The sequence below is a fragment of the Dendrobates tinctorius genome, unplaced genomic scaffold, assembly GCF_039654945.1.
Source record: "Dendrobates tinctorius isolate UK_male_01 unplaced genomic scaffold, ASM3965494v1 ptg000143l, whole genome shotgun sequence".
NCBI classification, from domain to species: Eukaryota; Metazoa; Chordata; class Amphibia; order Anura; family Dendrobatidae; genus Dendrobates; species Dendrobates tinctorius.
The window spans coordinates 8,911,833-8,938,493 of record NW_027361810.1 but is presented as its reverse complement, the minus strand read 5'-3'; the positions used below and the strand labels follow the sequence as shown (position 1 = coordinate 8,938,493).

General features: G+C 45.8%; 1 protein-coding gene across 1 annotated transcript; it reads right to left on the bottom strand.

Annotated features, from left to right (window-relative positions):
• Positions 1-207: 207 nt before the first annotated feature.
• CTDSP1 (CTD small phosphatase 1) lies at positions 208-25,628 on the bottom strand. Its single transcript, XM_073545393.1, has 7 exons — positions 25,255-25,628; positions 10,405-10,553; positions 7,215-7,313; positions 6,710-6,766; positions 5,551-5,643; positions 5,160-5,345; positions 208-3,508 (listed from the first exon to the last, which is right to left on the bottom strand). Exons 1-7 carry the CDS (start codon positions 25,319-25,321, stop codon positions 3,380-3,382), a joined length of 780 nt encoding a protein of 259 aa, XP_073401494.1. The 5' UTR covers positions 25,322-25,628; the 3' UTR covers positions 208-3,379.
• Positions 25,629-26,661: the final 1,033 nt, after the last annotated feature.

Here is a 26,661-nt window from a genome sequence, read left to right as displayed (position 1 = left end):
TCTTGACCTAACAGTCAAGTTGTGCTGATGCTTTGTTACAATGTATCAGTGTGTGAAAGGACAAACCAGCCAAGAAGTGGTGCTGCAGTTCTCTGCACTGCTACATTGTAACAAACCCTCTGTGACTTAAACATTGTATATCCTTTCAAACTGTGAAAGGTTTTACAGCTCCATCATGCATGAAATCAATGAGACACAGACACCAGGTCCAAGATATCTCTTTAGTTTTGTGGCTTTTTCATCATTTGAAAGATTATTTTACAGTTTTTGATTTAAAATCACACACACAAAAAAGAAGGCACTTGAGAAGATTCCGCTTTTCTCATCAAATTTGTTAAGATTAGCTCCTGTGTTGTCTCCCAAATCAGATATACAATAAAAATATACAATATCATAAAAAATAATAACCTTCAGGAATATCGGTGGCCCCTTTAAGGGTTAAACATCCCCCTGTGTGTTTTCCTGTAGACAATCCGTGCAGAGCATTGCACCCGGGTATTGCATTCACGATGCTAGCAAATCTGACGGGGCAGATAGTACTGCGGCCAGATAAGTTCATTTTGCAAAGTGCCTGAAGCACAGAGGATTTCAGGTCATGTTTGATCAGTTGTTGTGTCCGTGAGCAACTCTTGTGTTTTATTGCAGTAAGGCACTAATAAACATTTTTTTGGGGATCAGTTTACAATTCTTATAGATTAAGCAATGGTATTACAGGTCAGATTTGCTACTATTTTGGAATTCAATGAAATACATAAAGGGGACAATATAGGTGAAAGGGATACAATGTGGCCTGAGGAATTGGGGTATCAGATTAGTCACACTGCAGTCCTTTGTGTATTTATCACAACCTGGACTGCTCCTTTAAGTTAATGATAGGTGATGTTAAATGACAGAATTCTGCAGATCTGTATTCACCACTAGTGGGAGCTCTCTGCATATAGTTTATTATGGAGAGCTCTGTATAAACAGCGTGCAGTGAGCTCCCTCTAGTGGTGGCTGCAGGAAGTTAGAAGCAGAGGGTTTGTATCCCTGCACGTATAACTAATGAAATTTGGACGGATTTAGATTGAATAATTTAGTTTTTGTTTTTTATTCAATGTTCAAAGGTGGATTCATATATACATGCCCTTTCCATGGCAACTGTCCACGGTCCTACGTAGGCCATGCAAACCTTTGGGGCACTGGAGAGCAGCAGAGTTTTTTCCTGATACCTGTGCTTCTAATTGAGTCTACAAGAAAACACAAACTGTAGGGACAGACCTAGCACCGATCCCGTCCATGTCACTATCGCTCTAAAATCATATATACAGATATACATATTTATAGAGTGATAAACTACTTAAAGAAACATAAAAGTTTTTATTTAGCGCTTGGCTGCCCCCTGGTGGACACGCAGCACACAGCAATCAACTTTTTTTTTTTTTTTTCCTTTACGTTGCCTGTGCTGCAGCAGTTCCATGAACATTCCTGCCGTCCGTGTGAGACGAGTGACAATAAAACACTGAGTGTTAATTTCTGTTTTCCTCGGATTACAATCAAAATTGCGTTTCGAAAAGAGAAAACATCACTGGTTAAAAATAGTAGTAGCCCTGCGGTAAAATGTGCAACTCCAATACAGCAAGAGGACTGAGCGATGAGCTACTAACTCTGACGGGAGGGGTATAATGGTGATTATAGATTCACGCCGAGCCCCCGACCACCCAGATCAATAATAATAAGGCACCGTGATGGAAACAAAGATTTAAGGCAAAGGGTTAAAAGTCCAATTTCGTGGATATTAGGAGGAGGCGAGAAGGCACACATTTTGTAATACGAGGTGCGCACTTAGCTTATTATGTGTGCTCAGTCATCCAATCAGATAGCCCCATACAAGCACATATGGCTGGATGCCAGACTAGCGGACATTCTAGACTATTGGACATCCAAACAAACAATTAAAGATTAGGATAGTCCTGCATTCAATAATCCATCCCCTTTTGCCTTGCATTTGGGTACATGCCAGATCAAAAGATTTGCCGAACGATTGGAATTTAGACCCAAAAAACTGAGAAAAGTGCACTTTCAGAACTCCCAGACCTAAAGATTGGCACCCTGCTTGTATGTTACGCGTCATCCTACGATATCCGTCGCTAGAAGGCACTTTGCACCTCCACAAATCAGAGCAGCGGGGACGAGAGGTCCGGAGTCTTCGGATCCATATTGCATTTCACAGAGCAGCCCGGTCACCGTTCAGACTGAGGGCGACGTGTCAAACTAAAAAGACCGGAAAAGTTCCCCCAAAACCCAAGCCTATGTCGAAGCAGAATACCGAATACTACGTCCCCCAGATTTTCTGACACTTCTGTGGTTCTATGGTCCCTAAAATGTCCTTACTTTACAACTTTTAAAAAAAAAAAAAAAATTCCCAAAATTTCAAACAATCCTAAAATCAAAATCTGAAAAATTTGCAGAATTATTTTTCACGATTACGAGTGATTAAGACGAGCAGACGGGCCGCACTGTGCCCTCCGATTAATATATCCCCCAATAGTGGATTCAAGTTATTATATGGAGATAAAAATGGGAAAAATTTTCCCAAAATGCACATTTCTCATAGAAAAATAAAAAATGGTAAAAAGAAAAATTTGAAAAAAAAAAAAAAAAAAAAAAAAAAAAAAAAGACAGCGTCCAGCTGGCACCAGTTCAATCCCAACTGTGTCCAGCACAAAGGGAGACCACCCAGTGTGTGATGTGCCCACCGTGCCCCCCGTGCTACTACACCCTACATTCCACAAGAGAACAACAAAAGTAAAAACAACAATTCCCAGCGACTGCAGCCATCCTAATAATCACAACACACAAACCTGTGAATCATTAATACTTTTCCTTGCACCCCCGTATTGGCAGCAGGTCCTCAGAGGAGCAGAGAAGCTCCCATCAAGTCCAAAAACTGGGGCGGATCAATCCCACCCCATCCCCCGAAATAAGTGAAATGAATCTAAGGGAAAAAAAAAAAAAAAAATCTATGATTTGGGATAAAAGACAATGACATTTTTAGACAAATACTTGAAAATTGTCGCGATATGTTGCCTAAAAAAATAAAATGATATTTTCATTAGTTTTCAGTTTTCTAAAGTTGTGAGAAATTTTCAGTCTTTTTCGTTAATTTAAAAAAAAAAAAAAAAAAAAAAAATTCGTCAGAAATACTTAAGGGTTTTGGTATCAAAGCGGCAAAATGGGAACCACCAATCCCACGAGCACCGTGGCGTTATATATCAGGTGCTGACCCCTCCCCCAGCTGGCAGCGGTAGTAGAGGCCACGCCCACTCTCCTGTCTTTCCACAGTTCGGCGCTGCGGTGAGTGCGCGCTACGGTAAGAAGCCCTGCCCCCTGGCAGTCACTAGCTGGCAGTCCTGAGCTGCTTTAGAGCGCTGTACACGTCGTCCACTCGGCTCAACTTCTCAAAGAAGGGGATGAGGTCCAGCAGCTCCGTGTCGTTCATGTCGTCAAACCAGGACACAACGGGGACCTGCGGAGGACAAAGCAGTCATTTATTGGCCGCGGCGATCACTCCTAGTCCAAGAAAACGGAAAACTCATACAATTGTCGGTTCCCCATCGTGTCCTTGATCCATGACACTTCCCCTCGTGAAAAGGCGCTGCTGACAATAGAGATGATTTTTAGGCCGCCATCAGCCGCCAAAGGGCAAGGATCGGGCTCCTGGGAACGTTCATTAGGCTGATCACCGGCCCATAGAAAAGGGGCAACTCACGGCATCACGACTCCTGTGCCAGCGCACTGTCCCGAGTCGTGTCCTGCACGGTGTTGTACCCACCGCCCCTAATGGCACCGGCCAGTTCTCTCCTATTAATCTGGACATCAGACGCTGCACAATCACACTCGTTACAAACACTGCTACATGGCAAGACACACTCTCAGCTCTGCTGCATCTGAACACTGGGGTTGGCTTTAGTAGTGCAAGGGAATTCAGTCTGTCAGAGGTAGTAGAGTCAAGTGTGTCGTATCAGATGTTACAGTCCTGCCGCAGGTCTGACAAACTAAACTCTGCTACATCTGACAAACTGTACACTGCTACATCACGACTACTTTCTACATCACACACATTTAGCTCTGCTACATATGACAGATCTCATACTGTTCAGTCAGACGTAGCAGTGATACAGGAGTGTTGAGTCTGTCAGATGTAGCAGAGTTTAGTATGTCAAATGTTGAAGTGATGCAGCACACTCATAAATGCTACATGACATACTGAACACTGCTACATCTGATGGGGTGCAGGTGTTGAGTCTATTGGATGTAGTAGAGATTAGCATGTCAGATGTAGTGATGTGCTGCATCACTTCTATAACTTGGACAGGATAAACTCTGCCGCCGCCGCCGCACTCCCGACAGGATAAACTCTGCCGCCGCACTCCCGACAGGATAAACTCTGCCGCCGCCGCCGCACTCCCGACAGGATAAACTCTCCCGCCGCCGCAGCACTCCCGACAGGATAAACTCTGCCGCCGCCGCCGCAGCACTCCCGACAGGATAAACTCTGCCGCCGCCGCAGCACTCCCGACAGGATAAACTCTGCCGCCGCCGCAGCACTCCCGACAGGATAAACTCTGCCGCCGCCGCAGCACTCCCGACAGGATAAACCCTGCCGCCGCCGCAGCACTCCCGACAGGATAAACCCTGCCGCCGCCGCAGCACTCCCGACAGGATAAACCCTGCCGCCGCCGCAGCACTCCCGACAGGATAAACTCTGCCGCCGCCGCAGCACTCCCGACAGGATAAACTCTGCCGCCGCCGCAGCACTCCCGACAGGATAAACTCTGCTTAATCACTACAATGTATGACAGGACAAAGGAGTCAGATGTAGCAGAGTGTGGTATGTCACGTGTAGTCGTGTTTCAGCACAGTCAGCATTGCTACATATGAAGCATATGGGAAACAACCCAAAGTATTGGGGTCCATCACTAGGAATCAGCGGTGACAATCGCAATTGTTCACAATGCAGCCCGATAAACACACGGCCAAATCTAAGCCGCCCCATAACGATGGCTGCCACTAGAGGCTTGTTAACCCTTTAATGACAAACCTTCCCTGAGAGGCCCTGACAGTCTGGCTAAGTCCACAGCTTCTTAAAGTGACAGGAGCCCTGTAATAGGTCTTACCGCGTTTTCCGGATGGAAGATGTAGGAAGCCGGGGAGTTGTCAATAATAACCAATTTATTCAGGTCCCTGCCCAGTCGGCTCAGGTCCTTGACATAATTCCCCCTGTGGAAGGCACAAGATTCCCGGAAAAGGCGGGCTCGAAACGCTCCCCATTTATCCAGCAGATCTGCAACTGGGTCAGCGTACTGCAAGCAACAAAAGACGGAGAGTAAGAGTGAGCAGAGGATCCACATAACTGTCAGCGGTGGAGCACACGGGCTCGGACCACCACCTCCAATGTATTGGGACTATGGTCTGCTGTAGGGACCATCAGCAGTAGGATATGGAGGTACATGAATCCCACCAAGGTGATTTCATATGTTTTGAATGGACTTCCCCTTAAAGGCTCACCTTTGCCAGGCTCGCGGTGAATAGGATGCACTCAAACATCTCCCCCATTCGTCTCAGGAACTCGTCCACGTGAGGCCTCTTTAACACGTAAACCTAGAAGAGGGATGGGAGAGCGTTAGAAGAACCAGGAGACAATAGAGATCAAAGTCCAGGAGTCTGGGGATAAAAAGATCGGAGCGGGAGGTCATTGAGGCTGCAGAATAGTGAGTGCAGCTCTGGGGTATAATACAGGATGCAACTCAGGATCAGTAATGTAATGTATGTACACAGTGACTGCACAAGCAGAATAGTGAGTGCAGCTCTGGAGTATAATAGAGGATGTAACTCAGGATGAGTAATGTAATGTATGTACACAGTGACTGCACCAGCAGAATAGTGAGTGCAGCTCTGTAGTATAATACAGGATGTAACTCAGGATCAGTAATGTAATGTATGTACAGAGTGACTGCACCAGCAGAATAGTGAGTGCAGCTCTGGAGTATAATACAGGATGTTACTCAGGATCAGTAATGTATGTACACAGTGACTGCACCAGCAGAATAGTGAGTGCAGCTCTGGAGTATAATACAGGATGTTACTCAGGATCAGTAATGTATGTACACAGTGACTGCACCAGCAGAATAGTGAGTGCAGCTCTGGAGTATAATAGAGAATGTAACTCAGGATCGGTAATGTAATGTATGTACACAGTGACTGCACCAGCAGAATAGTGAGTGCAGCTCTGGAGTATAATACAGTATGTAACTCAGGAGGATCAGTAATGTAATGTATGTACAGAGTGACTGCACTAGCAGAATAAGGAGTGCAGCTCTGGAGTATAATACAGGATGTTACTCAGGATCAGTATTGTATGTACACAGTGACTGCACCAGCAGAATAGTGAGTGCAGCTCTGGAGTATAATACAGGAAGCAGTGCAGAATCAGCATGCCAAAATGTGTTTTCAGGATCTGGTTGTTTGTGGCCGGCGCTAACCACAAGTAATCAAGAATAGGCTGAAAGACACTACACAGCCTATCCTGGATTACTTGAAGCTAGCAGCGGTCCTAGAAGGTGAGACGGACATCTGGACAATCTTCAGACTGTGGTCAGGCGGATTACAATTCCTCCCTGAAATTTGGACGGTTACATGATAAATAAAAAGAGGGGCGATGATTTACCTGGTGAACCGTTCCATCAATCTCAACAGGAATGATAAAGTCGGCGTTATTGACCGGCTGAAAAAATAAATAAAATACAAGTAAACCATGTTCAGGAAAACATTGATGCTTTCTTATTTACAAAAACATTACCCCTTCCGTCCACAGGTTGTGTCTGGTACTGCAATTCAATAGAACTGATCTGCAATACCAGACACAACCCACAGAGAGGGTGGCGCTGTGCTTATGTCTTTCACCATTTCGATATACATGCTCGCTGGTAGCAAATGGAAACATTACTGGTTACACATGAAATCTGAAAATCTTTTCCGGATCTTGTGCTACAGCGTGATATAAGCGATGCTTTGCATCAGTGACAAGCCGAAGCCTTTGGTTTACATTTACTGACAGCAAACAAAGAGTTTAGATATTAGAAAGAGGCAGAACTTTCCAGCTCGGCTTCATTCACACTGGACCGGACTGATCAGAATGATTCCGACTCGTAGATCCCGGTACAATAGTTTACCTTAAATGAACTGTGAACTAACGTCTCATCCAGATCAATGACCACACAGATCTTGCCGGCATCCTGCGGCTTCACCTCTGGCAGAAGATATTTAGTCGCCTAAAATGTCAAAAACAAAAACTTTAGAAACTTTCCATTGTGTCTCAATGATAGAGAAAATGAACAGCAGCAATAGCAGGAATTCCAGGACAGTTCCTGCCTTCTCCACTAGATGGTGCTGTATGAATGTCATCCTGGAGAGACCTGAGTAATTAGAACAAGGTGCAATATTCCCCTGTGATCTAGAAAAGGTAATTAGTGCTGAGAGGAGGATGTGAGCAGATTCCCCAATTTACAGATCTTCTCTGTAGGCTTCATTCACACATCCGTGTAACACGTCCTGGCGTTTGTTGCATGCACATCAGCTTTAAGAACGGGTCTGTGACACTCAGAGCAGGTCCTAATCTCATCACATGTTGTGGATCAGACCCGACCATTAGAGCCTATGGCGATGTGTGAAACATGGATGAATCAAGGGAGACTGACTGAACTTCGGAGATGCATTCTAGTTTCATCCATTGTCAAATGATACATTGCTAAGAGTCAATGGATAAAAAACTAAAGAGTTCAGACCGTTTATACCAACTTCACAGAAAAAAAGAAAGGGATGAGAAAAAGCAACTGAGAGAACACCTGAGAGAACACAAGTCTGTTTCTCTTTGATGGTTAAACTCACATGAATGTAACTTAATTCTGCAAGTTGATTAAGAGCTGACATCTCACTACAACAGGCCATAGGATAGTCCTATTAGGCTGAGTGCAGACGGACTTTTTAGCCCTGCGGATTTCTTCCATTTTTCCTGCAGTTTTATTGCGGTTTTTGTGCGGTTTTCCCCCTGTGGATTTGGTGACAGGGGAGATGGAAAACCGCACAAAAGAAGTAACATGCTGCGGATTTTGTACCGCGGAAAAATCCGCAGCGTCTGCACAGCAGTTTTTTTTTTTTTTCATTGATTTTAAGGCTACTGTACATCACAATGCGGATATGCAACGTTTCCGCGCGGTAAAATCTTCTACGGATCTGCTGCAAATCTGCATCGTGTGCACACAGCCTTAGAGAAAATAATGTGTGTGCTAAAGACAGTCATTCTAGGTTACTCATCTGCCAATCCGAAATATGTGAGCCTTGTTATTTAAAAGGAATGCTTACATCAAATCCAGAGCTGCACTCACTATTCTGCTGGTGCAGTCACTGTGTACATACATTACATTACTAATCCTGAGTTACATCCTGTATTATACTCCAGAGCTGCGCTCACTATTCTGCTGGTGCAGTCACTGTGTACATGCATTACTGATCCTGAGTTACATCCTGTATTATACTCCAGAGCTGCACTCACTATTCTGCTGGTGCAGTCACTGTGTACATACATTACTGATCCTGAGTTACCTCCTGTATTATACTCCAGAGCTGCACTCACTATTCTGCTGGTGCAGTCACTGTGTACATACATTATATTACTGATCCTGAGTTACATCCTGTATTATACCCCAGAGCTGCACTCACTATTCTGCTGGTGCAGTCACTGTGTACATACATTACTGATCCTGAGTTACATCCTGTATTATACTCCAGAGCTGCACTCACTATTCTGCTGGTGCAGTCACTGTGTACATACATTACTGATCCTGAGTTACATCCTGTATTATACTCCAGAGCTGCACTCACTATTCTGCTGGTGCAGTCACTGTGGATATACATTACTGATCCTGAGTTACCTCCTGTATTATACTCCAGAGCTGCACTCACTATTCTGCTGGTGCAGTCACTGTGTACATACATTACATTACTGATCCTGAGTTACATCCTGTTTTATACTCCAGAGCTGCACTCAATATTCTGCTGGTGCAGTCACTGTGTACATACATTACATTACTGATCCTGAGTTACATCCTGTATTATACCCCAGAGCTGGACTCACTATTCTGCTGGTGCAGTCACTGTGTACATACATTACATTACTGATCCTGAGTTACATCCTGTATTATACCCCAGAGCTGCACTCACTATTCTGCTGGTGCAGTCACTGTGTACATACATTACTGATCCTGAGTTACATCCTGTATTATACCCCAGAGCTGCACTCACTATTCTGCTGGTGCAGTCACTGTGTACATACATTACTGATCCTGAGTTACATCCTGTATTATACTCCAGAGCTGCACTCACTATTCTGCTGGTGCAGTCACTGTGTACATACATTACTGATCCTGAGTTACATCCTGTATTATACTCCAGAGCTGCACTCACTATTCTGCTGGTGCAGTCACTGTGGATATACATTACTGATCCTGAGTTACCTCCTGTATTATACTCCAGAGCTGCACTCACTATTCTGCTGGTGCAGTCACTGTGTACATACATTACATTACTGATCCCGAGTTACATCCTGTATTATACTCCAGAGCTGCACTCACTATTCTGCTGGTGCAGTCACTGTGGATATACATTACTGATCCTGAGTTACCTCCTGTATTATACTCCAGAGCTGCACTCACTATTCTGCTGGTGCAGTCACTGTGTACATACTGTACATTACTGATCCTGAGTTACATCCTGTATTATACTCCAGAGCTGCACTCAATATTCTGCTGGTGCAGTCACTGTGTACATACATTACATTACTGATCCTGAGTTACATCCTGTATTATACCCCAGAGCTGCACTCACTATTCTGCTGGTGCAGTCACTATGTACATACATTACTGATCCTGAGTTACATCCTGCTGCACGATGGATCGATTTCCAGTCCCCAAATCATGGAAGGGAATTGTTATTCTTGCAATTCCTTTGCACATTTTAGGGTAAGTTCCTACCGTCAGTAAACGCTGTGTTCATCCGCAATGTCCAACTCGCAGCGGCCAGATGTTACAGCAGAGGATGGGATTTCAAAAAATCCCATCTCCACTCTGCGTGCAGGGATGCCTCCGGTGACGGACACACGGCGCGTCTTTCCAGACCACAGCATGGCTATTTATCACCAGTGTACTGTATTGGACCCGGTGATTCTGTACAGTTCAATGAACACATGCGGAATCACCGGCGTTCACAAGCCGGCAGTGGACGTGTGCTGCGTCCACAGTGCTGCCGGTTACTGACTTTCAGAAGTGGTCACATGACCCCGCGGCACATACAAGGGGCAGCGCTCACCTTAGGGACCGATCCATTCTCTTCTGGTAGGAGGGGGGCATTGTTATTAACAGGAAGGGGCTCAGTGTCCTCCTGACACAGACAGCAGAAGAGCGAGTGGAAGATGCTGCGACTCCGAGGCTTCTTGGAGGAGGAAGAGCTGTGGACACCTGGGGATAAAGAAAAGTAGGATATGAACCAGGGGAGCGAGACCCCAATATCTTGACATCATTAACCCTGTAGTTCCTTCAAGTGACTAGATTAATGGACCAGACAGCGGCCGGACCAGGAGGGATTACTGCGTCCTTAAGAGATGAGCGCGGATCATCGCACCGTAATCTGACTGCGGCTAACAAGATGTAATTAAATAGGAAAGATGGAGGCGGCAACAGCAGACAGCAATCCGGATCCACACCTGTGTATCTAATCCTATTGTGTCTGACACTGTCTGCTGAGCCGTGTATCTAATCCTATCCTGTGTGATACTGTCTGCTGAGCCGTGTATCTAATCCTATCCTGTGTGATACTGTCTGCTGAGCCGTGTATCTAATCCTATCCTGTGTGATACTGTCTGCTGAGCCGTGTATCTAATCCTCTCCTGTGTGATACTGACTGCTGAGCCGTGTATCTAATCCTATCCTGTGTGATAGTGACTGCTGAGCTGTGTATCTAATCCTATCCTGTGTGATACTGACTTCTGAGCTGTATCTAATCTGAACATGCACATTACACAATCGCAGCACCACATAGCGCTTTCTCTGTGTATCGGCTGACGCTGGACGTGCGCTGATCCACGATTGCGTTATGTTGTTAAAATTGCAGAGTTCAGCTCTTGACCTCCCAGGAATGTGACTGCAGCACTAGTTAATGCCCAACATACTGGTTTAACTCCTTCCACCACCTTGATATATGGCCCAGGAGGCGGCACCTGCACATAAAAGTCAATAAAAGTCACAGGCCAAACAAGGGCAGGACCGGCCGATGCAGAGCCCGGGGTGTCATCAGGACCGCATCATTGTACCTCAGTGGCAGTGAAGGGGTTACTCACCGCTCCGGTTAATCAATAACCAAAGCTACAATCTAGGATTTGGCAAATGTTTAAAGTTACCAACTGGCATGCGACAACATGCCCTGACGTGCGACAACATGGCCCCGTGGGCATCTAGCCATGCGCTGTGTAGTCAGAGTAAATGGTGGTGCAAACAATGGGTAAAGCGACAAATGGGAGGGGAATCAGGAAATGAAGGCAGGAAGTAAATCAGGTGTCGATCGGTAGCGATCGCCATTGATCTTTTGACAAAAGTGACGCAAATGCGGAAACGTTACATCCGCCATCTGTGAAAAATCATATGGTGCACCGAGTGTCGTCAGCCGAGACCCCTTGCCATATTTTTGTTTCCCCTTTTTGAAGGCGACAAGAGAAAACTGCACGTTAACAAACGGGTCAAATATTCTTATGGCGCCTTCCACCCCGGACACAGATCCTGGCGAGGTCGCGCTGCCGCAGTGTGCGGAGAGACAACATAAGGACACATTCACACCGTCAGTATTTTAGATCAGTATTTGTAAACCAAAATCAGGAGAGGAAAAGTCTAATAGAAACAGTCACCACTTCTGGATTTATCACTCCTGGTTTTGGCTACAAATACTGATGTCAAATACTGACCGTGTGAACGTGGCCTAAGGCCGGGGTCACACTTGCGAGTGTGATGCGAGAAGCTCGCACGAGTCTGCTGCCGGCACTCGAGACCGGAGCGTGCGGCTGTATGTATTTCTATGCAGCTGAACGCTCCGGTCTGAACCGCTGGCGGCAGTGCCGGGTATTGATGCGCGAGTTTCTCACATCAAACTCACAAGTGTGACTCCGGCCTAACAGTAAGATTCCAGGCTGAATCCGAGGCACTGGACCATAAAGTCGGCCATATTTTTTTTTTTTTTTTTCATAAAAAGATCTAATATTAATTACCAGGTGTCACATATGGAGGGCGCCGGTGGTGAAACGCAGCGGGGGTCATTGGCCAAGAAACCCACAACCAGCTCCGAACCCAACATGAACGGATGAGGAAACAAATGTGAAGGGTTCATGGCAATAGATCCACAGTTAAACAAGATGGGATCCCATCCATCATTTCATAGAAAGGGGATGAAAGAGACCCCAAGCAAAAGAAAATGGAGAGGTAGAACGTTTTATTACTCTGCAGCTCTCCAGCACACGTGGAACTACAATTCCCATTATGCTCAGTCAGTCTACAAGAGGCCATAAACCAGACCGTCTGCGGAATCTCATCTGCCCGCACCTCGCTGTGAGACAACTTACTGCCGCAGTCGCCCTTCCCCACCGCGCAGTAGGGGACCAGCATGGCTGGCCTGAAATAGGTGTCTGCAAGTCTGCTGTTCTCTGTTATCAGCCACTTCAGGCTTGATTAGAGGAAAGGAGAATGTAGGCTGGAAGGAAACGCGGAGCCTTCTGTGCCCCCGCCTTGTCTTATGTCACCATTTACATCCATTAACACTTTATACAGAGAAGTTGTGGGCCGCACGTAGTGACGAGCAAGCGCGCTCCGATGTCGGGTTCTCGTGCTCGGGTGTTATCCTAGTATCTCGGGTAATATGTTCTAGTCTGTGCGGCTGCATGATTCATGGATGTTAGACAGCCGCAGCACATGTGCGGACTGCCAGTTAGGCCTGTTTGTTAGGCAATCCCTGCATTAGTTATGGCCACGAATCATGCAGCCACGGGGACCCGAACATATTACTGGAGCACGCCCAAAATGCTTGGATAACACCATATCTGAGCACGCTCGCTCTTCACTAGCCACAGGTCTTGCTCTGTGAATTCTGGGTTTTCCTCTGGCTTCATCTACCCCAGTGTATAACCTCCGGCCCCCGACCATGGCGTCTGCCTTTACAAACGTGACAGATCGGCCGGTGATGCAGAGCTCACTGATACCAGCACGGTCCTGTAATTGAAGCCGGCGGGGTAACAAGTCCGTCCATTTCTTCCTCCATCACCTGTGAGTGATATTATGTTGAAGTGTAAGGAACTGCAGCAACTTGGCCACAAAGTGGAGACCCCATAACATTACAGAGCCGGGGGGCCGAGTGCTGAGAACCATAGGGAAGAAAAAGAAAATTCACTACCACTCTACTGCCCCCATAACTGCAGACTCCAGACCCCCTCTGGTATCACCACAAACACTGCGCCCCCGCCGGGAGCTTCATGGCCGAGCAGCTGCATGCAGCCGTACATCACCAAGCACAATGCCGAGCGTCGGATGGAGTGGTGTAAAGCTGCCACCACTGGACTCTGGAGGAGACGTGTTCTGTGCAGTGACGGATCGCACTTCTCTCTCTGCGGCTGATGGAGGAGTCTGGGTTTTGTGATTCCAGGAGGACGTTACCCCCTGACTGCATTGTGCCCCCTGTACAGATGCTGGAGGAGGATAATGCTATGGGCTGTTATCAGGGGGCGGCCGCGGACCCTCAGCTCCAGTGAAGGGAAATCATAATCATCAGCACAAGACATTGTGGACAATTGTAGCTTCAGCTTTGTGGGAACAGTTTGGGGAAGACCCTCATCTGCCCCCATGACTGTGCCCAGCGCACAAGCTCCATACAGACATGGAGGAGAACATGAGCGGCCGCACAGAGCCCGGACCCCATCCATCGCAGGGGGATGACATAGCGGAGATGGCGGTGCAGTAATAAGCTGCTGCTGTCGGTGTTACTGACCCGATAATAGATGTTTGCAGCGTTTATAAATCAGCAAAATTCTTCTAATTCATTAGGGAAATTATTTTTGGATGGAAAAACATAGAAAAGCCGGAGCCTCGTGTGAAACATGGAAGACATAATACGAGGCGGCGGCTGCTCGTGTTCGGCAGTGGGGACCCCCTCCCTTTCCGTCTCCAAACTTTCATTCATCTGCTGACTATAAAGTATCCTAAGGACGCCCCCGCTCCAGTTTCCATGACACCCCAATGTTTTTCTTTCTCTCCATCTTCCTTTATCTCCCACGATGCTCTGCTGCTGAGAACAGCCATTACTGCCCCCCCTGTCCGGCAGCCGTATCCGGCCTTTGCAGCCCTGCCAGAATACACAGACAGAGGAAGACCTTGGAGCCGAGAATATTAAACAGCTATCCGGGCTCGTATTCCTGGCGGCCATTCTGGGAAAGACAGGATTAAAACCACCGTTCAGACAGTCTATACAGTGTACTACAGAGCCTGGCATCGGAGGGACCACTACTACTATGACTGCAACGATGAAGGAGGATGAGAGTGCAGCTTTGGAAGTGACTGGAGTAGAACATGTAAATAAAGCTAGCTAGGCCTCATATCAAAACTGGGTTGTCTCAAACAACCAATCACAGAACAGCTTACATTTCACCAGAGCTGTTTAAATAATGAAAGCTACGCTGCGATACGTTGCTATGGGCATTAAAGACAGAAGACCTTAGTTGTGCCCCTAGCAACCAATCATGGAGCAGCTTTCATTTTATTTGCGCAGTTTGAATAATAAAAGCTGCGCAGTGATTGGTTGCTTTGTTCATCTGTTTTGATATATGACGGTTATTGTCTGGTGAAGGTAAAGTTGCGCTGGGATTGGTTGCTAAGGGCAATAAAGACAGCGTTTCCAATCGCCAGTTTTGACAATCGACCCCATTATATCCAGAGTTACTTAGCTTTTTTGCGTGGACTTCACCTGTACAATAGTCTATTAGGGTATCAGATAGTCTGACATTCGACTGCTGTCCTATCATGCTTTTTCCACCATGCTTCACACTGCAGCTTAATTTAATAACTGTACATAAGTACAAGCTGAGCAGGAAGTCGGTGCATGTAGAGATTACAATCATTCTGCAATAAAAACGGACAAGGAATTAATAAATAGAAAAGGATTATAAAAAAGCGGTTATTGGTGTCAGAGGGGAGGGGCCTCAACAAAGGGGAGGGGCCTGGAGAAGAGAAATGAGCACAGATTTCCGTCACACCTTATGGGAGAACAATAAAGCAGACGTCACATGAGGAAGTGATGGCCGATAACCCCGGGGTCACATATGAAACCTTCCGTGAATGTGCAGCACACAAACAGCGAGCAATAGACCCCAAATAACAGCGTGTCGCCAGCGCTCCCAGAATATGTCTGCACCTCAGTATATATCATTCTGGAGTGTACGGGCGGCCATACTGGGGTCACCCAGAAGATGATTCATAGGATTTATAGGGGGAAATTACCAGAACAGATATCCTGAGACCACAGAAATCGTGTGTCTAATCTACAGCACCATCGCTCTACAGTACCCCAAATGTCTGCATCCTCACCCCGTACCCCGAGGGTCGGCATCCTCACCCCAAACGTCGGCATCCTCACCCCAAACCCCAAATGTCAGCATCCTCACCCCAAACGTCTGCATCCTCACCCAGTACCCCGAGGGTTGGCATCCTCACCCCGTACCCCAAATGTCGGCATCCTCACCCCGTACCCCAAATCTCAAATATCAGCGTCATTATCCCGTTTCCTGAGTGTCAGGGTCTCATTATCCTGTACCCCACATGCCAATGTTATTATACCGTACCCAAGTGTCTGTATCATTATTTCATACCCCAATTGTCACTTTATCATTATCCTGTACACCCCAAGTGTCAGGGTCTCATTATCTTGTACCCCACATGTCAGCTTTATTATAGACCGCACCTGAGAGTCAGATGCATTATCCTGTACCGGATAATGACACTGATGCTTGGGGTACATGACACTGACACTGGGGGTACAGGATAATGAATTTGACACTCGGGTACTTGCGGTATGAAATAATGATACACAGACACTTGGGTACGGCATAATGACACTGACATATGGGGTACAGGATAATGAGACCCTGACACTCGGGGAATGGGATAATGACGCTGATAATTGAGGTACAGGATACCGACACTCGGGGTACTGGGTAAGCAGGGCTGTGGAGTTGGAGTCGTGGAGTCGGAGGTTTAGCTTACCGACTCCATGGCCCTGCTGTACCCCAAGCGCCAGTGTGATTCAGTGCCCTGAACGGAAAAGGTCACAGATCGAGTCCTATCCTTACAGTAAGGGAGGACGTTGGGGATGTTATCTTTCCTATTTAGGAGGCCACTCGGGCAAGGAAGAAGTCTCCCCACAATTACACAGCAACACAAGCTCCTAGATGTTGAGTGCGCCCCCTATCATGTGGATGGGGAAGTGACTCTTGAGAATCATTTCCAGCACAATTCCTGGGTGATAAATGACAGAAGAGATATAAGGTTATAGCGACATTTATCTCTGGTCTTGACATCCGCATCGATCAGACCAAGCAGGTGAACGAGTTCTCATATAACATGTGACCCTCTCCACTCACCAATCACCATGTAGCCATGGAGAACTGCCTCTGCTGGTGCCTGGAAAAGCTGGGTGACAACCCCGGCCCATCCTAGTGGCAGCACAGCAGACATGGGATGGGCGATGCTGCCGCCAATCTGTGCAGAGTTACCACTGAGGGGTTTAGGAAGCTGGGCCATTGGCCACGATGGTTGTCACCCAGCTTTCCCAGAAGCAGAGGATGATTCCATACATTGTGCTCACATTCAGCTTAATTTCTAAAGTGTCAGAATAAACTTTTCCTGAATCCTCTGGATATTTTTCAGATCTGTAGATCATCTTCTGTTCCCTGTGGGAGCCCCATTTCATGGATGCGGAAGGAAAGGCACGGATCAGCGACACCACAAACTCAGTGCTCGCAGAAATGGGGGGAAAGGCGCCTCTTGTGCAAGTCGCTCACCTCCCTGCGTGGGCAGCAAGTGTCAACTGCAGCCACACCCGAACTCCCTGCCAGGACACAGGCAGCTAGTACAGACCACAGTATGAGCACGTGCACTGGAGACATATAGGGTTATATCCCTTTTCTGGGAAAGCTGGATAACAAACAAGGTCAATGCAGAATCCAATACTGCAAACTGCCATGAAAATTCACATCCACAAGCATTACATAAGGAGAACGAGAGGAGCACTGACACAACATACCCCACTACTATGCAAAAACAAAAACATAGGACACAACTTTTTAGGTTACTGTACCTTTAAGAAAAGCTGATTGCAGTCTGAGGAAATGTCAAAAGAGCGATTTGTCATTGACCTCGTGTTACTGTTTATGAACACAGCCATTTCCCAGAAAAGGGGCATGCACAAAATGGGAAAATTGGGGCAGAATTGCCAATCGTACAGCACCAGACCCTGTGACCAATATGTACTAAGCAGCTGGCACAAAATTTATTAATGGCGTAAAGTAATATTTTTGGTGCAAGATACTGGTATAAAAGTGAGCCAACCAAGATGTGATGAAGGAAAGCAAAAAGCGTCTGACATACCCCAAAGTGATCACAAAGCGCGGGTCACCGTGATAACATTGGCGCACATTCTGCCTGTCTTACCTCCGCTTAGCGGCCTACAATACAGAAGTATTTTTTATTACATCCGGGGGGGTTAAAACTTATACAGAGGTAAAAGATCTCACAGCTGAGGGTCTGTTACACTTTTATCCAATCAGCACAAACTTCTGATAACAGAAGCAGTTTGTTACATTTTACTGGCACTGATTCATTGTATCAACTTGGAGCCCAGACTGTTTAAAGTGGTATTCCATCTAATGATGGCATATAGATAGGACAGGCGATCACTTTATGACTTCTGGGGGTCAGACCTTTGGACCCCTGATCCTGGAAGTGGAGGAGCTGCAGCACACTGGCCCCTCCACTAATATTTGAACACCAGTACCCCCAACACAACATCTGGCTATCCAGACAGCAGTGTGGCCATATTCACCTGAATGAAGGTATGCTGCTGTTCCTCTGCACTATGGCCAAAAAATGGGTGTGAATGGCCAACAACAATACATCAGCGCCAAGACACTTTCACCAGGGGCAGTCCGATCAGAAAAGGATCATCTGAGTGACGCTATTAATTTATATGATTAATTACACTTTTACATATTGTAAATGCCAAAAAAAAAAAAAAAAAAAAAAAGATGATGTGGACCTGCAAGGACATGGGTGTTTAGGATGAATTTTCGGGGACCATTTTTACATGGGCGGAATTGTACTTATATTCTTGTACATAGGGGGAGTATTATAGTAGTTATATTACTGTATATAGGAGCAGTATTATAGGAGTTATATTCTTGTATATAGGGGGCAGTATTATAGTAGTTATGTTCTTATACATAGGGACAGTATTATAGTAGTTATATTCTTGTACATAGGAGCAGTATTATAGTAGTTGTATTCTTGTACATAGGAGCAGTATTATAGTAGTTATATTCTTGTACATAGGGAGCAGTATTATAGTAGTTATATTCTTGTACATAGGGGCAGTATTATAGTAGTTATATTCTTGTACATAGGAGCAGTATTATAGTAGTTATATTCTTGTACATAGGAGCAGTATTATAGTGGAAATTCTCTCTTGGATCTCTCTGCAGCATTCGACACTGTGGATCATCAGCTCCTCCTCACTATGCTCCGCTCCATCGGCATCAAGGACACCGTTCTCTCCTGGTTCTCCTCCTATCTCTCTGACCGCTCCTTTACTGTATCTTTTGCCAGTTCCTCCTCCTCTCACCTTCCCCTTACTGTTGGGGTTCCTCAAGGATCGGTTCTAAGCCCCCTCCTCTTCACCTTGTACACTGGCCCTCTTGGTCAAACAATCAGTAGATTTGGTTTCCAGTACCATCTCTATGCTGATGACACCCAATTATACAGTTGTGGCCAAAAGTATTGACACCTCTGCAATTCTGTCAGATAATACTCAGTTTCTTCCTGAAAATGATTGCAAACACAAATTCTTTTGTATTATTATCTTCATTTAATTTGTCTTAAATGAAAAAACACAAAAAGAATTGTCCTAAAGCCAAATTGGATATAATTCCACACCAAACATAAAAAAAGAGGGTGGACAAAAGTATTGGCACTGTTCAAAAAATCATGTGATGCTTCTCTAATTTCATCACCTGTAACTTACCTGTGGCACCTAACAGGTGCTGGCAATAACTAAATCACACTTGCAGCCAGTTGACATGGATTAAAGTTGACTCAACCTCTGTCCTGTGTCCTTGTGTGTACCACATTGAGCATAGAGAAAAGAAAGAAGACCAAAGAACTGTCTGAGTACTTGAGAAACCAAATTGTGAGGAAGCATGAGCGATCTCAAGGCTACAAGTCCATCTCCAAAGACCTGAATGTTCCTGTGTCTACCGTGCGCAGTGTCATCAAGAAGTGTAAAGCCCATGGCACTGTGGCTAACCTCCCTAGATATGGACGGAAAAGAAAAATTGACAAGAGATTTCAACGCAAGATTGTGCGGATGTTGGATAAAGAACCTCGACTAACATCCAAACAAGTTCAAGCTGCCCTATAGTCCGAGGGTACAACAGTGTTAACCCATACTATCCATCGGCGTCTGAATGAAAAGGGACTGTATGGTAGGAGACCCAGGAAGACCCCACTTCTTACCCCGAGACATAAAAAAGCCAGGCTGGAGTTTGCCAAAACTTACCTGAAAAAGCCTAAAACGTTTTGGAAGAATGTTCTCTGGTCAGATGAGACAAAAGTAGAGCTTTTTGGGCAAAGGCATCAACATAGAGTTTACAGGAGAAAAAAAGAGGCATTCAAAGAAAAAGAACACGGTCCCTACAATCAAACATGGCGGAGGTTCCCTGATGTTTTGGGGTTGCTTTGCTGCCTCTGGCACCGGACTGCTTGACCGTGTGCACGGCATTATGAAGTCTGAAGACTACCAACAAATTTTGCAGCATAATGTAGGGCCCAGTGTAAGAAAGCTGGGTCTCCCTCAGAGGTCATGGGTCTTCCAGCAGGACAATGACCCAAAACACACTTCAAAAAGCACTAGAAAATGGTTTGAGAGAAAGCACTGGAGACTTCTAAGGTGGCCAGCAATGAGTCCAGACCTGAATCAAATAGAACACCTGTGGAGAGATCTAAAAAATGGCAGTTTGGAGAAGGCACCCTTCAAATATCAGGGACCTGGAGCAGTTTGCCAAAGAAGAATGGTCTAAAATTCCAGCAGCGCATTGTAAGAAACTCATTGATGGTTACCGGAAGCGGTTGGTCGCAGTTATTTTGGCTAAAGGTTGTGCAACCAAGTATTAGGCTGAGGGTGCCAATACTTTTGTCTGGTCCATTTTTTGAAGTTTTGTGTGAAATGATCAATGTTTTGCTTCATTCTCTTTTGTGTTTTTTCATTTAAGAAAAATTAAATTAAGATAATACCAAAGAATTTGTGTTTGTAATCATTTTCAAGAAGAAACTGAGCATTATCTGACAGAATTGCAGGGGTGTCAATACTTTTGGCCACAACTGTATGCTTCTTCTCCTGACATCACGCTAGCCTTTCTAGAAAACACCGGCGATTGTCTAAACGCTGTGTCTAACATCATGTCCTCACTATATCTGAAACTGAACCTGTCAAAGACTGAACTCCTTGTGTTTCCTCCCTCTACTAATGTACCTATACCCGACACTGCTATTTCCGTGTGTGGTTCCACTATTACTCCCCAGGAACATGCCCGCTGTCTTGGGGTCATACTTGACTCCGAGCTTTCCTTTGTTCCCCACATTCGATCACTGGCTCGCTCTTGTCATCTGCACCTCAAAAACATTTCTAGAATTCGACCTTTTCTTACTTTTGACTCTGCAAAAACTCTTACTGTTTCTCTTATTCATTCTCGTCTATTGTAACTCCCTTCTAATCGGTCTCCCTCTTACCAAACTCTCCCCTCTCCAATCTGTCTTGAATGCTGCAGCCAGGATCATATTCCTCACCAATCGTTACACCGATGCCTCTACCTTGTGCCTGTCATTACACTGGCTACCCATCCACTCCAGAATCCAGTATAAACCTATTACCCTCACCCACAAAGCCCTCCATGGCTCAGCACCACCCTACATCTCCTCCCTTGTTTCAGTCTACCACCCTAACCGTGCCCTCCGTTCTGCTGATGACCTGAGGTTAGCATCCTCAATAATCAGAACCTCCCACTCCCGCTTCCAAGACTTTACACGTGCTGCGGCAATTTTTTGGAATGCAATACCCAGGTCAATACGATTAGTCCCCAATCCCCACAATTTTAAGCGTGCCCTGAAAACGCATTTATTCAGACTGGCCTATCGCCTCATCACATTAACCTAATCTATCCCTGTGTGGCACAGCCAAAAGTTTTACCATAAACAGGTTCCCCGCATCATGTTCCCACATGCTTTATGCCTCCATTAGCCCTCTGTGTCTGTACTGTTACACACTTAACATTATGGCTGGTCCATACAATCAGGGCAACTGTTACCACCCACCTTTCGTGTCTACCTCTTTCCTCATAGACTGTAAGCTTGCGAGCAGGGCCCTCACTCCTCTTGGTATTTGTTATAATCTACTGTATGTGATTATTGTTATGCTGTAATGTCTATTGTCTGTACAAATCCCCTCTGAAATGTAAAGTGCTGCGGAATATGTCGGCGCTATATAAATAAAATTTATTATTATTATAGTAGTTCTATTCTTGTACATAGGGGCAGTATTATAGTAGCTATATTCTTATACATAGGGGCAGTATTATAGTAGTTATATTCTTGTACATAACGCGATCAGAATATGACAGTAGCATTAACGCTATGTGAACCTGGCCTTATAATGGTTACATACTTGTACATAGGGAGGAGTATTATAGTAGTTACATTCTTGTACATAGGTGCAGTATTATAGTAGTTATATTCTTGTACCTAGGTGCAGTATTATAGTAGTTATATTCTTGTACCTAGGTGCAGTATTATAGTAGTTATATTCTTGTACCTAGGTGCAGTATTATAGTAGTTATATTCTTGTACATAGGGGGTAGTATTATAGTAGTTATATTCTTGTACATAGGGGCAGTATTATAGTAGTTATATTCTTGTACCTAGGTGCAGTATTATAGTAGTTATATTCTTGTACCTAGGTGCAGTATTATAGTAGTTATATTCTTGTACCTAGGTGCAGTATTATAGTAGTTATATTCTTGTACCTAGGTGCAGTATTATAGTAGTTATATTCTTGTACATAGGGGGTAGTATTATAGTAGTTATATTCTTGTACATAGGGGCAGTATTATAGTAGTTATATTCTTGTACATAGGGGCAGTATTATAGTAGTTATATTCTTGTACATAGGAGCAGTATTATAGTAGTTATATTCTTGTACATAGGGGCAGTATTATAGCAGTTATATTCTTGTACATAGGTGCAGTATTATAGTAGTTGGTGCAGGTGTATGTTATTCTGCTTAGTGTGACTTGTGTTGTAGTCTGTATATAGACCTCATATTCTCGCTCCAGGGCATGGTCCATTGTAGTTCTGTCAGTAGCATTAGTTGCATCAGATCGGTTGCTGACAGTTAGAAACCACAGTGATTTTTCCTCCCATAGATAAGATTCTGTGGTCTTTTACATCCTGATCAGACAGTAGGAAGTTCTGAACAGGACAGACCATGTATTGTGAGCCACGTTCCTGTCTACTATGAGATGTGTGGACCCTGGAGGGCACTGATGGGTTATTAAATATAAATATATATTTATTTACAAATTTTACAAATTTATTTACAAATTTATTGTCTTATGGAGGTCAATGAACCCATAGAGGTCTTAAGGCAAACATCAGTCCAAGAATAAAACTGGGTATAGAAAACCAGAAGCCAACACAAGCAGGGGAGGGGGAAATATTACTTGCAAGGAGACCCATGTACGATACTTGCTGGGCACTATACCACCCAGTACCCAGTTGTGACTCTTCACACCCATTGTCACATTGGGCTGGAGAGTCTTCCTGGGGGGGGGGGGGGATCTCTGGCATCAATGGACATTCATTAATATCAATGGGCGCTGCGTCCTTCCCGTCACTCTGGGAAGAATAAGCATTTAACTGGTGCCAATGCGATAACAGCTTATTGGGACGGGTAGAGCACATCATAGCATATATATTATATATACTAAGAGTATAAAACTTTCTCCTAAAAGAGAAGAGACATTGAAAATGGAAATGCGAATTAGATGATACAACGCGATGAGTATATGTGATTGAAGGATTCAGACAAGCGCTGTCCGGGCGCAGGGACCTTATGGATGATGGAAAGACTCAGCTTGTATTATTCATGCACCTTTCTAATCCACATACACCTCTAGAAGCGACTTACGGGCTCCCTACATTATTCATTCTGATCGGCAGCTGGAATCATCGCTTACATGACGCAATTTGCTGCCACTTCAGAAAATGTATATAAAGCCCAATGGGGAGGGTGAAAAATCGGTCACAATTTGCTAATGATTTCCGTGTCCACATCACTGGGACCCTGACTATTGCAGACCTGTAGTCTCTGACCTTATAAGCAACACTTAACCATTTGTTACAGATTTCCTGGACTGAAGAGCTGACAATCAAGCAGTGATAATTCAGACACTTTCACTTTCCGGTTCTTGTACAAAGAGGCTTTGAAGAAAAGTATTTCTGCTTTCAATTTAGTAACAAAAGGCTTCATGTGTAGAGAGCGGCGGGTCAGGACTGTGAAAACCAAAACAGTCCTCAGTGCTAGTGACCACCAGGACCCCCCAGCTGCACGGGCACCCCCAAAAACCAGAGCAAACACACATCGAATAGCAGGAGCACTCAGCGGCTGGGCCCCAGGACGCCTCCATTGCTGGACACCACATATGGGCCACAAGCCAAAAATTCCTTATTCCCTTTATTTGCTGTTTAAACAAGTTCCTGTCAGTCCCAGTGAAGAATCTGGAAGAACTGTGTCTTATCTGATCCATGGGCACAGGGATCACTAAGATCAGGGACACTTCAGGGTCAGAGGTCAATCCTGCTGAGCTGTCAACAATGTGACAGGCAGCAGAGGGTTAAATGCTGACCCTGCAGCCACCAGTGACCCTGGATCCTGCAGATGGCACGTGTGTGCCCCCAAAAGTGCCAGGACCCAGAGGCAGCCCCCTGCCTGTCACCAGAGAGGGTCCAGGACCTGTGACACATTCCACTGCCCGCCCCCTTATCTGTCAAACCCCCCTGGATAACCTGCTCAATCTATTAACTCTTCCAATGCAGGGGTGGAGAATAAATGCGGAGATGCAGGGTTGCAATGCCCAAGTGTCTTTTGAAATATTAGGGTTCACAGATAAAATACGGGGGTGAGGGGTCGGCACCGCTCAGTACAGGATACACCAACTCAAAAAAAGGAACAAACATCCAGAAGAAAAAAAGACCCCTGATAAAGAACGTGAGCAGAGGGCTGTGCACCCCCACCCTGCCCATGTGCAAGGGTAATATTGGGGGCCCCCTAGTACGTGCAGGGGTAATATTGGGGCCCCCCAGTACGTGCACTCACCTTTCTCCTGCAGGGGTAACATTGGGGGCCCCCCAGTATGTGTAGGGTTAACATTGGGGGCCCCCCAGTACGTGCACTCACCTTTCTCGTGCAGGGGTAACATTGGGGGCCCCCCAGTACGTGCAGGGGTAACATTGGGGGCCCCCCAGTATGTGCAGGGGTAACATTGGGGGCCCCCCAGTATGTGCAGGGGTAACATTGGGGGCCACCCCAGTACGTGCACTCACCTTTCTCCTGCAGGGGTAACATTGGGGGCCCCCCAGTACGTGCAGGGGTAATATTGGGGGCCCCCCCAGTACATGCAGGGGTAATATTGGGGGCCCCCCAGTACGTGCAGGGGTAACATTGGGGGCCCCCCAGTATGTGCAGGGGTAACATTGGGGGCCCCCCAGTATGTGCAGGGGTAACATTGGGGGCCACCCCAGTACGTGCACTCACCTTTCTCCTGCAGGGGGGAGCTCACATCTTCTCTGCTGACCTGGGTGAATATGGACGGATTGTCCATCACACCTCCCCGGATCTGGATCCTGCAGGAGTCCTCTCACTTCTTCCTACCTCTGGGCTTGGGGTTGGATGGAGAATTAAGGAACACAGGGCGGGAAAAGGAGAGGACGGAGGGCATGGAGGGGACGGCCACCGAGCGGGGGAAGGGGGAAAAAAAAAAGAAATAAAAAAAATAAAAACAAAAAAGGGAGATTGCTGGAAACTTTGTTACAACATGGAGTTCTCCGCTCACAGCTCGGATACAAACATGGAACCCAGAGGCGGTTTCAAGGGCCCCCAATTAAAGCGGCGATACCTCCAGCGCCCACTGGAGGCCGCTCGCTCTGCTCACACTGAGCCAATGTTATTGAATGAGGGGGAGTGAGCTCATTCCTTCCTCACCCCGGGGTCACTGCTGCAGCTGCTGCAGAAACTCTTGGACTCCCCAGTGCTGTACTGGGCACGAGGGGTAGCTTATCCCACAGCCTCCGGATCCCTCTGGGTCTGGAAAAGGACTGCAGGAAATGAGGGGCAATATTATAGTGTTAAATCAAGACCTCAACGGTCCAGGATAAAAGAGTCTCAGCGCTATATGTAAATCAAGACGTGCCGCTCAGGATGACCCTACACCGGGGGAACCAAGTGGCCCAGTGAACACTAGAGACCTATACAACAACATATTCTTTTAGTTATAGAAAAATGGCAAAAAAACAAAAGCAGATTCCCGTAGTGTGAGAGGCGCAGGAAAAGAGCGTCCAGACTATATAGATATGTTACAATTAGATATACCCTTATCCAAAACAAAGTAGCCCCTTGAGGAAGTGTGGGCGAAACGTGCGTCGGGGCAGAGGGACACTACTGATCCAGTTACACTACATATCCAGTAAGTGCTGTTTATTGAGCTAGACACTGCACCATATCCACTTACGACATTTATAGCTGACTAGCTGAAGAGCCCGGCGTTGCCCGAGCATAGTAACTGTGGTTAGTTATAACAAATTATAATGATTATCCTCCATATAGTCCATATAGTCCAGTGTTCATATACCCATCACACATCCTCCATCCCATAGGCCCGTGCCCATATACCCATCACACATCCTCCATCCCATAGTCCAGTGTCCATATACCCATCACATATCCTCCATCCCATAGTCCCATGTCCATATACCCATCATACATATCTTCCATCCCATAGTCCCGTGCCCATATACCCATCATACATATCCTCCATCCCATAGTTCCATACCCATATACCTAGTATATTATCTTTGCCATGGCAACCTATTATGACATCATCATCACCATGGCAACCATTATGACATAACCGTCACCATTGCAACTTATTATGACAATATCGTC

Coding starts and splice junctions, on each gene's coding strand:
- CTDSP1 (XM_073545393.1), bottom strand. CDS start 25,321: ATGGACAATCCGTCCATATTCACCCAGGTCAGCAGAGAAGATGTGAGC. Junction 5,644..6,709: donor TTGATGGAACGGTTCACCAG/GTAAATCATCGC, acceptor TCCCTCTTCTAG/GTTTACGTGTTAAAGAGGCC. Junction 5,346..5,550: donor TCACCGCGAGCCTGGCAAAG/GTGAGCCTTTAA, acceptor TGTTGCTTGCAG/TACGCTGACCCAGTTGCAGA.